Consider the following 14008-nt stretch of genomic DNA (forward strand, 5'->3'; position numbering starts at 1 on the left):
TAAAATACATTTTTTATAATATTTATTTGCAAATTAATGCTATACATAGACAAAACAAAGAAAAAAAAAAATTTTTACCTTTGTTTTTGATAAACTATGTGCAAAAATATAATTTGATTAAAAAAAAAAAATCAAATACATGATAAAACTCATAGGAATGTGTGCAAGCTGATCAAACATCAGCTCGGAATTATGAGGAAAAAAAAAATATATAAATATAATTGTAAATAATTATGAAATTTAAAACAAATAATGATATTTATTTTTTCCTACTTTTCAGGCAAGAAAATTTATTGCAAAATGTATATAATTTTTAATTTTCTGCCAATAATTCCATATTTTTTTTTTCTTTTTGTTATCTCTAGCTATATTAATATCTAATCAAGCGAAAACTTTATGCTTCTTTATTATCATCATATAAGAATATTCCCAACTTTTCCCAATCGACAAAAAAAAAAAAAAAATGTGCAATGTTTTTTTCTAGATTTAAATTTAGTCTATGATTTTCAATAGCGAAATACACAAAATACAAATACGAAAATTTGATTTTACTATTATTTTTTTGTAAATAATTAACAATAGATGAATTATATTCAAAATTGAATAATTATTAGTACGTGATTATTGTTATACTTATTTTTTTTTTGTATTTTTTTCTTGTTTTTGTTATTTTTTTCTTTTATTCTTAAGCAACAGTCTTGGTGTACACAAAGCAACGTGTACAATAATAAAAATTATATAATAACAAGTTTTTCACACTCGAAATATTTTTTTTATTTTATTTATATAATCCCGGTATAAGTCACATGATGAATCAAAGAAAAAAAAATTAACATTTCAATGATTCTAGGTTCAAAATTAAAATTCAATATATCAAGATTTTATCATGATATCTTAAACATTATTACAGCTAAACTATCATTCTACCATTTCTTTTTTTAATATAAATTTACTATCTATGGATCTTGACTTATATAATTAATTGTTCTCATATAAATTGCATTGAAAATATCAACATATTTAATAAAACTATTTTTTTTTTCTTATTATTATCACTCTTTCAAAAGAAAAACAAAATTTTCAATTAATATTACATTATATCGACGTTGAAAAATATTTACAATTTAATTATCTCACTTTTTCATTTATAAAAAATTCATTTACACCAAATTCATTAATTCTTTCCTTTTTTTTTTTTGTAAATATTATTTCATAATTATTTTACTTTTCTTTTGTAAATATCTACTTTCAAATAATGTCTAACTTAATTATTTTTTTCTACCATAAAGGGTCATTAAAAAAAGAAAAAAAAAAAAAAACAACCAATTGTTATTTGCATGAGGCATAATTAATATCTTGTAAATAAATGTTTAACTATTTTATGATTAATTAATAATCAATTGATTTCGTTGATTGAATTATGTAGCTAATTTAATTTGCTATCTTTTTTCTCTTTATATCATCATGAAGAATTGGAAGCAACAAATAGAATTACACTCCAAGTGTATAAAAAAAAAATACGAATGCTAACAAAAGTATGTTTCTTTTTAGTAAATGAAAATATCAATTTACTTGATTTTTTTTCTACTGTTCTTGAGGCACTTTAACGAGGACAGTTCTGGTACCATCAGCATCAGAAATGTTTATTTTTAATTCATTCGTCAGTGCTTCAAGTTTATCCACAATTTTCGCTGGTTTTGCAATATTTTGTTTTGGTGGGGGCCAAACATCATCTAATGGTGGCTCAATATACTTTCTGCTTAGCTTGACATTTTGCGTATCTAATTGTTTATTTAGCGTACCACCAACATGATCCATTGAAGCTGAATATTTATTACATTTATCATTATCATAACGTGGCCGTTTGCAGGCTGGCATTTGAGCAATTGGACTGTTGTAATCATGATCCAATAAACCCTCAAATTCTTGAAGTAATTCTTCACCATACTGATGAAAATCTTCATCAAGTAGTTGTTTTGAAAATAACAAACTTCTTGAACGACCTGAAATTAAATTAATCATTAATTATATCCATTTTACAATTCAATCAATTTTATGTATGTTAAAAAGTTGATTAATAACAAGGCTAATCAAGTGAACAACAATAGAATTAACTTGGTTTTTCAATTATTCTTTATCAACAAGTTTCAAGGAGGCATGAAAAATTAACTAGATAATATTATTTGTTTTTTAAATTGATAATAATTTTAATACTAAAAACAATAGACCAAGTTAAATATTTATATAATATTATGCGAATTAAGTTTATTTATTGAGGCCAAAGAAACAAGACTGAAGACAAGCATCATGGTCGTCATGTAGAAAGTAGTTGAACGACTTTTTTTTTATTATATTCAATCGATTCAACACTGTGTTTTTATGATTTCATTTATTTTACTTATCGCGTTTATAAATGTGTTGTAACTGTATCAAATAAGTACATCAAATTGCACACATACAGACATCAATAAAAATTGTCATTATAAAATAAATGATGACTTATTACCAACCAGGAAAAAAAAAATTATATATATTTTTATGATAATTATATTTTAATGTGTTTATTTGTTGTTGTTTTTTTTTTCAATGGAAAAAATTAAAAACAAAGGTCAAATAGTCAAACGAAAAAAACCATTAACGATGATAAATTATTCTGTTGTTTTTTTCATATTATCTCTCTGGGTTTTTCTTTATTTTTTTTTCCTCAAAAGATTAAATTTTCTTATCACACTCTACTCAGTTTGAATATATTTTAATAGGTAAACTATTTGTCTCAATTTTTCAGCACACATGAATGTAAAAAATAAATAAAAAAAAAACCAAGTTAAATGAATGAAGAATAATCTAAATTTTATCAAAGTGATTATGAAGATTTTTTTTTTCTGTGTTGTTTGTGTTTTATGAAGATTATAATTTCTTATCACATTTTTTTTTAGCTGCGAGAATATATTTTTTTGAACTTTGTTTATCATTGTAATTTTATCTCAAAGGCTAAATACACATTGACTGTTATTCAACTAAATTTCGAATACAGCATTAAGAAAAATAACTTGAAAAAAAAAAAAAGAATCTATTTATCCAAGTTCCGTGTCTATTGTTGCAATAAAAAAAACTGGCAAAAAGATTGTTTAAAAAAAAAGCAACGATCACTTGGTTGACGTGAAAGGCAATAAGATTGTTTTTTTTTAAAAAAAAAAAAAAGAAAATGCTGAAGAAATAAAATGAGACATGAGACACCGGTGTGTGATGCCTTTCACAATTCGTTGGGAGAGTTCAATGTCTCATCGCGACCCGCGTAAAAACAGTGTGAGCCAAAGGCACGTGTGTTAAATAAAAAAAAGAAAAAAGAAAAAGACAGTTAGAGCTATGGATCGTTTGCAACCCACGTGTTTGACGAGCCGGCAAAATTCTTTATGATGTAAAAAATATAAAACTAGACAAGTACCATAAGCCAACACAATTTTAACAAGAAAAAAAAATCATGAAACAGTAAAACTGCTGGAAAAATGTTGAAATAATTATTCTTACCATTAACTGGAATATTTTCTGGTTGTTCTTGATCAATTGTCAATTCATTTGTTGATGTATTTGAACGATGACTGAGATTTGGAGTAGCCACTAATGCCAATGACAACAAGAGCACCATCAAACATGTTGCTGGTTGAGCACTTTTATTACCTTTTTGTATTAATGCCTGTAATCTTTTTAATTGTCCAACTAAACTTCGATTTAGTGTTTGATGACTTTGATTTTCGGTTTGTAATGCTTTAATTTGTTTTAATAATGCTATCTTTTCTTCAGTACATTGCTTCACACGGTCTTCAAGTCCATCGACATATTCCTTTTTTCTTTTACGTGAATCTTGAGCTGATATTTTATTACGTATTTTACGACGTATTCTTTTTAATTCACGTTCTTCTGTTTTTGTTAATGGATAATGTGATGGTAATGTTATATTTTCTTTTTCTAATAAACGTTTTTCTTCATTATTTAATTTTAAACGTGGATATTGAGTTTCTGTTTCAGATATATCATCACTTGATTGACTACTTTTTTCACTTGATGTATCCTCTTGTTTAATTGTTATCTATAAAAAATTAAAACAACGATTAATATATTATTTTAAAACAAATTATTAATCTTTAAAACTTACATGTGTTGCTTTGTTGATGAAATTGCCTTGATTTATTTTAAAATTTTTATAATTTTTAGCACTAGCTGGACTTATTATTTTAATATGTCCAGGAAGATGTTTAATGTCTTTCAAGTTGGTGATTAATAATGATCTTGAATTTCCAGATACAAGTGATCCAGAAACACGTATTAATTTTTGAATTTGTTTGCCATTACATGTTAGTGGTGTTGTTGTTTTTGTTGTTGATGCTGTTGTTACTCTTCCTGTTGCTGGTGCTGTGGATATTTTTGCTATTGGTGCTACTGGTGTTGCTGTTACTGCTACTGATGATATTTTTTTTAGTGGTGATGCTGCTGGTGCTGGTGCTGTTATTGTTTTTTGTATATTTTGAACACAAACAACTGGTTTTTGTTGTTGCTGTACTGGTGTTGTATCTGTAATATAAAAAATTTATATTTATATACTAGAAAGAGTTTATTGGCCTGTTAAATAAATTATACTCTCAGGATTTCCTGCAAAAATCATTAAACATTACGTCATAATTTTTAACCTCACGACATTGCTGAGAAATGACGCATTAAAATTACATCTGACATACATTTTAAGTAAGAAAATAATAATCTCTAAACTACATGCATGTCAATGATGATAATTAAATTAAAATAATTTATAAAACTAGACTAATTCTTACCAATATCAATGGAAGAAACAATTTCTTGTTTAATAGATGCATATGGAATATCCATTGATGATTCAATATCCGTTTGTTCAGGTATTGTCACCATATTTGGCTCAAAATCCATGTCTTCAATGACATCACCAGTTTCCGGTGAGCCCATACTTGAACTCATGACTGATCTTATTGGACTATCATTACTATCAAATGATTCATTTGATGGATAAAATGGTTCGTATCTTATTAAATCATCTGGATTAAATTTTTTATCATTCAATTCATTAGCATCATCATCAAATGTCAATAATGGACTCATATGTTCTTCACCAGTTAAACTTAATGCACTTGATAAACCACTGTCTGATGACGGTGGTGATGCCAGGTCATTATCAAAATTTAAATTACTCGTTAGATCCATGTCATTTAGATCATTTATTGTGTCTAATTCATTTATTGGATTTAAACCATTTATTGTATTTAAATCTAACTGAAGTAAATCATCACCCGGTGTCCATTCATCCTGTAAAAATTATTAATCATCATTTTAATATGTTTATTTATTTATTCATTATTGACCTGAATTTTTTTTTTTTTTTTCAATGTAAATTGAATTAAACTCATTTGTGTAGAGAAAAAAAAATAAATAAGAGTAAACAAATAAAAAAAATATTCATTTCAACATACAGGTGAATTTTTTTATATATTTTTTTGTCTGCAAGGGCATTTTGTAAGTCTGCTGGTGCTGCTGGTTATACATGATAATATATAATACCTTTGTTTTGCTTGTTTTACCCTAGACTTCATGCTAGACTAGCCTAGATTCCTCAAACTATACAAAAACTAAATATAGTCGATGCACATGTACAACATGTATGTGAATAAAATATGTTTCATTATTTTTTTTCGTTATTTAATATTCTAAATTTATAATAACACTTGTTATCTTATCTAGACCTCAATTTATCATTATTTTTTGTTTAGTTTAAGGCATTTTTAATTAAATTTTAAATACATTTTATTTTCTATTTTTATTATTGATACATCTGTGGGTTTTTTTTTTAAATATTTGATTGACCTATACTAGCTTTTATTTTATTTTTTTTTCCTTTAGCTGATATATTTTTAAAATACATTTAAAAAATAATACAGAAGGTGCGTTTCGTTAATTTTTTTTTTTTGCTGAATAATTAAATTTTTTTAAATGTAATATTTATTTGAGGAAAAAACAAAAATGTTTATGAACAAAAATATATAGTTAAAAGTAATAATAATAATAATTTAATATATTTAAAAAAAAAAGGGAATGAGAAGTTGTTTTACCGGTGGCTTTGGAGAATGGTATTTCTTCATTCTTTCACTCTTTCTACATCGCTGAGTCGATCTTTTGAATTACAGTTACATTGTGAATTTAAAAAAACACATACATGCAATTGAACATGTCTGATGGCCCATATTCCCTTTGTTGCTTTATTAAAATTTATTATAACAAACATTACCCACATGCTCAATAATTATTTACAAATAAATATAAATTTCGAAATGACAAAAAAAAATCTATTTCGATTTCGAAAAAAAATAAAATGACATTTAATTATATTTTTTATTTTTTAAATAACACTTGAAATAATAATTTTTGATATTGTTAATTTATTTGTTCAAATGTCTGGGGCATTTTTTTTATTTTTTTTATTTTTAAATTGACTTTCAAAATGTATCAGCTTATCAATCGAAAATAAAATTATTTCGATAATTATGCTGAGAAAAAAAATTGATAAATTAAATTATTAAATTATATATGAATTGACAAAAAAATTGAGTAAATAATTGTGCTTATATTGGAAAAACGTGAGAAAATTTTGTCCATAAATTTTTTTTTATTTTGTAGGTGTTATTTTGGATGAGATTTTTTTATTCAAGGGGAAGTTATTTTCTATACGTTTGAAGGGCGACAGGTTGTTATACCCAAAAGATTCAAAACAGGTTTTTTTTTTTTGTATTTTTATTTTACAAATATAAAGCAGCGTGAACGAACTCACATGCCTCTCAGATTCCCTCATAAATTTGGATATATCTTTGATCGAAAAAAAAAAAAAAAGGAGCCAAAGTTATTTGATACAGAAAAAAAAAAAAAATCTTGGGTTCGATAACCATTTGAGATTTTTTATATTTTCAGTTGTCCTCTCTCTTTTATTTTCCTCCCCCATGAGAGGAAAAAAAAAAATTAAATATTGAAAAGTCAATGGGAGAGAGAAGGCAAACTTTGAACAACTTTCATCAACATGAATTTTACTTTCCAATAAATTATAATTTTTGATACAATTATTTTTTCTCTCAGCATCTAATTAATATCAATTTGTTTGGCAATTAATTTCCGACAATTAATTAGATATTATTACAATTTATTATAACAATTATATTGCCGTTTTTATTATTTAATTTTATATGAATTTTATTTATCTTTTGGAGGAACATTGAGGAGGTGAAAGTCGCTGTGAACTTTCAGTCTACAATAAAAAAACTGCAAATAAATGATCTCAATAAGATAAATCCTGGCTGTTTAAATATAAATTTAAAACTACCTCTAAATATTTTTTTTCAATCTTTAATACTAGCCTAATTGATTTATTTTATTATTATTTTTTTTCTCCTAGATAACAATAGTTAAAATAGGCATTGACTAAATGACGCATTTCCAAATAAAAAAAGGTAAAAATACCATGCTGTAAATGCTGTAAATTAAAAAACAATAAGGTATTCCAGGTATCATTAAATGATAAACTGTGTACGTGACAAAACTCGGTATAAAAAAAAATATATATATTAAAGTCAAATATTATTTTAACAACTTTGTATCTCTCTCGAATATTCGATGAAATAAAAATACATAAAATGATATCTTAAAATTAAAATGGCGTCAATCATAATCACGCATGTTACATACTTTAAAAGCCATATGTTTTATTAATAAAAAATTCAAAGAAAACAACAATAACAATAATGAAAATAAACTATGTATTCAAGGTAAATTTTATCAAACGTAAATAAACGTCAAACAACAATAATAATTCTTTTGACGTTTGAGCATTGTAAATTAAAAAATACCGGTGTTAATTTTTTACCTAAAAAATATTTAATAATTGTTATTATTATAAATAATAATGCTGCATTTTTAACTACTATTTTGAGTGATGAAAAATAAATTTATATTTTTTTTAAAATGTTTAATACTTGCAGCCCGGCAAACTAAACTATACTCATTAAATAACGGTACGCATGAGCAATTTTTTAACGGTAAAATAATTATTTATTTCCAAAAAATAATAATAAAAATAATATCTACAATTATTATACATGATAAAAAAATAAAAAAATAAATAAATAATTAATTTTTTGTTGGAGAGAAATAGTAATAAACAACTTGCTCCAAAAAAACAAAAAAATAAATTAAAAAAAAAATATAATTAATTTTGATTAATTAATAACAATACTTACACAATAATCATTAACAAAATTATCATTCATTATTCCATCCTTTGGATCCTTATCCAATGTTGCAAGTATTTCGTCCATAAAATAATTCATGTCTGGTGTGTTTGACGCTATCTCGTTTGTTATTTTTATAAAATTATTATTCATTTAAATAATAAGCAAAGCTTATTATTATTAACACAATATTTCCATTAAATTCACAGATAATTAATTAATTTACAAACAATTATTAACAATAATTAAAACGAACAAAAATATATTTTTTTTATTTAAAAAAATAACACTTAATACCATGCGTCACTAAAAAAAAAATGTGATGAAGCCACTGAATTTATTTTGTGAGTAACTGATGCTTGTGTGTCGTATCTGTTTGCCCCACCCCAATAATGATATGACAATAAACCGGTTTTTTTTTTGGGGGGTTACTACTTCGTCATGTTTCGGGTAAAAGCCGGGGGCCTTTCTCTTTTTTTTTTTTTTTTATTAATTTATTCGTGAGTTAGTTTACCTTTGGCCGAGAGTGGCATTTTATTTGATAATTATTGACAAAATTATTTGTTGATTTTATTAATTAGACACAATTTTAATAAAATTTATAATGGCGATTATTTAGTGCAAAATGATGTATGATATTTGCATGCTTTTAGCAAGACTGCCAGCGTGGCACTAAATGCGTCATGAAAACGCCGAGACTCGACCATTAGCTTATTTTTCATTGGTTCGAGTCATCCTTTTTACGTCATTCTATTGGTCCTGCCATTTTCATAAATTCCAGTGGCGCTATATAATAATATTATTTGAATTGTTTTTTTTTTTTTATCTTATGAATGCTTAGTTGTATATTGCATCATACTAATACAATTTATAATTTATTATTTTCTTTTTATAGTGTCGTCATTAAAAGTACAAGCTGTGCAAATTTTGTTTTTTTTTTTTAAATAAATTTGTTTGTTTGTTTGTTTATTGTTGTTGTTGTTTTTTTAATTGAATATAAATTATTTATGTTTTTTAATTTTTTTTTTAAGGTTTTCAATTAAATAAGGTCAAATTGAAATTGTTTTTATTTTTTTTATAAATGAAATATATATTTTTGTATTTATAAATAATTATTAAAATTTTGTTATTGTTTTTTTTTTTTTTTTTTAATAATTAAAAGATTTGTATTTTATACTTTTACAATAATGAAGTTATTTTTTTAAAGATAAATGTTATATATAATTACACAATTATTAATTAATAATAAATAAATTTAAATTGTTATTGATTATTTTTAAAAAATAATAAATTATCGGTAAAGAAGATTTAAAAATTATCATCAACAAATTTCTGTATTACCATCTAAAGTCATTGTTGATAAAAAGAATATCTGTAAATAATTATTTGAATTATTATTTTGATTTGGAGAAAATTAATATAACAATATTTATAAATAGTTATGTAATTATAATGCAGTAAAAATAATAATATATATTTTATTAAATGAATAATTAGATAAAATAAATTACAGTATTTAAACACGTCGAAATTTAAATACCTCAAATTAATAGCACACACAAAGTTTGCAAATGTAACATCTGGCAAAATTAAATTTAAATCCAGATCATTATTTATTTAGAATACACATAAACCTCTAATTATCATTATACAAAATTACAACTTGCAATTAAACAGGTGTTTGTAAATTAATTTTGAAATCTTTTATCTTAAAGAAAAAAATTTTTATTAATTTAAAACAATAAATATAAGTGTTAAAAAATTAAATTTTACATTAATTTTTAAACTGTATATTTTAGAAAATTTATTTATAGACCATAGCAAGTCAAAATCGATGAAAAATTGTAAAATTAATAATTCAATTAATATGATATATAGGGCATCTCATCGATTCAATTAAAAACGACAATTTAATGCTTTCACGTTGGTCAAAGCGGAAGCAAATGCATCAAATTAATTCAATTAAAAATATTCATATGAACATCTTTGCAACTAAAAATTAATTTTTAATTAAGTATAATTTAAAAATATTAATGCTAATTAATTAATTAACATGCTAAAAGTTATTTTTTCAATTTGCAAATTTGAATTTTTTCAAGAGAAATAAAATTGCTTATTTTTTTTTCTGCAACTATTTCGTCTACTTAGCTAAGCATAATATAGCCATGTAATTCTGGCTCTGTTTCACTGATATTAAATATTTTTTTTATTTTTTTTTAAATCTTTTAATTTAAAAGCTTTTAACATTATTAAAAAAAATTTTACTTAAATATATATTGAGGATAAATTTACTTTTTTAACGACAAAAAATTTATGATTTTTTTTTTCGTTTAATTTTAACAAAAAGAATGACGAAACATTGAATTTTATTATTAAAAATAAAAAATATAATATGTGTGGTTAAAATTGTTGATGAATGTCCATGAAAACTGGTGAAAAACGAAATGTGTATATTTTTTTTCACGACTTTAAATAGTACGAGAGATAAAATGAAACTTGTTTTACGAGAAAAAAAACATCTGGTGAAGGTGTAGAAAAATTACAACAAAAGTTTTTCACAAAAATATATATATATTTTTTAGATCGATGTGATACACATGCCTGGCTTACTTGTATTTTCTTTGTCGAGTTTTTTTTGTTTGATATTTACAAGCTGGAAAATCTCAGCAGCAACAAAACGATTAATTTTGATATTAAAAAAAATGTCAATTTAATTTTTCTAAAAAACTCTCTTTTCTCTTTGAATTTCAACACGTGTTAAAAGCTATTTATTATTTTTAAATAAACTAACCTTTTTGCCTGATTTATTATTGTAAAATTGACAATTAAAATTTCGGTAAATAAAAAAAATAATTTCAATATTTACTTTGTAATATTTAATTCAGTCAATTAGTTAATTAATTAATAGTAAATAATAAACTTTGTGTATCAATAAGATTTTTTTTCGTTTCATAATTTTTTTTATTTTCCATCAATATTTAATCTAGCGATAACGTTCTTCGAATTGATGAAAATGATCGTAATTTTTCTCTCTGAAATAAATAATCAAATTTAATTTATAAATATTATTAATAAAAATATAATATTACCAAATATGGATAAGCGTAGATTAAACCAACGATAATTATGACAATGAAACTCAAAAATCCCCATCCGGGCCAAAGAAAAAAATTAACAAATGGTGATCTTGATGAGCCACCGTAACCATTTCTTGTACACACACCCATTTTTAGCTAATTATATATTTGACACACAAATTTTTATTCAAACCAATTAACATAAAATTTATGCATTTTTTAATCTTAAATAATGAGCTAATTTTTATTTAAAAAAAAAACAAACCTAACCACTTTTACGTCGTTGTCAAATATTTATAAAAGCTTTTCAATTTTTTTTTTTTTTAATTTATATTTATTCCACGTAAATTATAAAATAATTTTTTACATATATATAGTTAATTGTTTGATGATGACAGACAGCTTGACAGTTTGACTTTTCGATAACCATCAACGAAGCAAATTGACATTTCGATAAAAATATTAAATTTGTTTCTACCATTTTTCTAGTTTCTATTATTTTTTTTTCTATATGTATTTATTTTTTAATAGAAAAATATATAAATATAATTTGATTAAAATTGTTTTTGGATATGTAAAAATATAAATTTAAAATATTTGCAAATGAATTGCATATGTATAAATGGAAACCGGAAATTAAGGCTGTTTGCATAAACCGGAAACGAGATCGTAAATTTCCACAAACTCAATCTAACTGAGATTCATATCCCAACACTTTTCAAAGAGGGTCAACTTATTTCAACTACTTCATTCAACTTTACGTAAATCTAAAAATAATTTTTTTTCTATAAATATATATATAATATTTTAATATCAAAATACTATATATATATATAAATATATATATTTATTACGTATGTATATAAATACCTATCATTTATATTAGAAAAAGCTCCATATCTGTGGGAGCTTTTCGAGAACGATTTAAAATGAAAATCCCTTGGTGTATGGGGTTTTTTTTTCGCCCTTTTAAATTTACGCAAAAGGATGTATATATTTATAAAAAAGAAAGGAATATTTTTTAGCCACTCTGTTTGTGAATGTTCAAATAAAAAGTAAAATAAACAATTCGAAAAATTGAATATATTATAAATTTTTGCTTGTCCAATTTAATAATGATTATTGATAATAATAATTATCATTAAATTGGACAAGCAAAGTAAAAAAATAATATTAGAATAAAATGAAGAGTATGAAGATGCGTTTTCTTGCGAGAAATTTAAAAAAATATTTAGGCAAAAATAATGCTTTAGACCGTGATGAAAATTTTTTTGGTAAGAGTCAAAATGTATCTCCAAATGCCTGATGAATTTAAAAGAAATCTATCGATGTATTTTCTCAAAAGAAATTTAAAAAAAATAAAAAAAAATCTACGTTTTAAAAAAATTGTTAAATTTATAATATTTGAAAAACGGTAACGCTATTTGCACTAAATACGGGGGAATTTACGGGGACATTTATACTGCAGGTTACGGAGGAACTTACGGTAAACATAGTCACAATTGTGTGTTATTATTGTTATTGGATTTTTCAATATTTAATAGACAATTAACTTGTGGATATTTTAAAAAGTAAAAAAAATAATAAAAAGGTTATTTTACTGAAACAATTGTTCAAGATGAAATTATATAGATTGGATGTGAAAAGGTGATAGTGGAGTCTGGCTTAACACAAACACATATCCAATCGTATCGTATTCAAAATAGTAATTCCAAAGTTTTCGTGAAAATTCATGATTCTCCTAACTCTTTAGCTACTTACCACGTCACGAATTGTAACCAAGTAGTAAAACTCAATTTACAAACATTATTTCCAACACATATCCACATGAAAACTTTATACTTATTTTTATTTACATTTTATTTTTATTCAAGTTTTTTAAAAATAAAAGTGTCAAGTCAATTTATTTTATCTTACATATACTCTCAAACTTTTTCATTGAATTTTCAACACTATATAAAGTTCATTCAAACTATTTATTTTTAATATTTATTAATTGAACTTGTAAATAATTGATGAGCGAATTTTTAATGACAATTTTATTATTAATGGATATTTTTTATTTTATTTTTTTTTCATTTTAATTGAGTATGTATTTTTAATTTATTTTCACAGATATTTAATTCATTATTTTAATGAGATTTTGTATGGTTAAATTGATCCGTTGAAATAAAGTTTCAAGATGTAATCTAATTTTCTGTCATCTGCTGTTGAATCTTGTCTTTAAATAAAGAAACTTTTATTTTTTAAAAATAGTTTAAATTAATTTTTAAATAATACATATTGTTATTGATAAAAAAAAAAAAAGAAAAGAATTTATTAATCTATTTTCTTCATGGAATATTTAAATTCCATAGCTACCAAATTAATTCCTCCCTCCATCTGTCAATGACAGATTTGAGCTTTGGTCATTGAATGATACAAGAACGTGCGTATGGTAATTTCGACTAGCAATTCCCACATTGCATGTGCTAGTCTAGCATGTCAACGACATTTCATTAATTATCATCAATTCGTATCATATGATTTTATTATCTCAATATATGAATTTATAAATATTAAAGCTCAAAATAAACTACAATCAATTCAACGACAAATTTAATTTTTTTTTCACAATAATATAACATTGTTATAAAA

At 23.6% G+C, this 14008-nt stretch overlaps 1 protein-coding gene across 1 annotated transcript; it reads right to left on the minus strand.

Moving 5' to 3' along the window:
• Nucleotides 1–76: 76 nt before the first annotated feature.
• On the minus strand, nt 77–8969 carry LOC122858474 (CRE-binding bZIP protein SKO1-like). The gene is made up of 5 exons (XM_044161400.1): nt 8304–8969; nt 4827–5331; nt 4154–4569; nt 3529–4087; nt 77–2003 (listed from the first exon to the last, which is right to left on the minus strand). The coding sequence occupies exons 1-5, from the start codon at nt 8445–8447 to the stop codon at nt 1585–1587; spliced, it is 2043 nt and encodes a 680-aa protein (XP_044017335.1). The 5' UTR covers nt 8448–8969; the 3' UTR covers nt 77–1584.
• Nucleotides 8970–14008: the final 5039 nt, after the last annotated feature.

The sequence above is a fragment of the Aphidius gifuensis genome, linkage group LG5, assembly GCF_014905175.1.
Source record: "Aphidius gifuensis isolate YNYX2018 linkage group LG5, ASM1490517v1, whole genome shotgun sequence".
NCBI classification, from domain to species: domain Eukaryota; kingdom Metazoa; phylum Arthropoda; class Insecta; order Hymenoptera; family Braconidae; genus Aphidius; species Aphidius gifuensis.

What these genes read in the sequence shown, in the direction of transcription:
- LOC122858474 (XM_044161400.1), bottom strand. Translation starts at nt 8,447, where the DNA reads ATGAATAATAATTTTATAAAAATAACAAACGAGATAGCGTCAAACACA. An exon ending in TGTTTCTTCCATTGATATTG is followed by an intron (nt 4,570 to 4,826) that starts GTAAGAATTAGT and finishes TTTATATTACAG; the next exon opens with ATACAACACCAGTACAGCAA. An exon ending in TCATCAACAAAGCAACACAT is followed by an intron (nt 4,088 to 4,153) that starts GTAAGTTTTAAA and finishes AATTTTTTATAG; the next exon opens with ATAACAATTAAACAAGAGGA.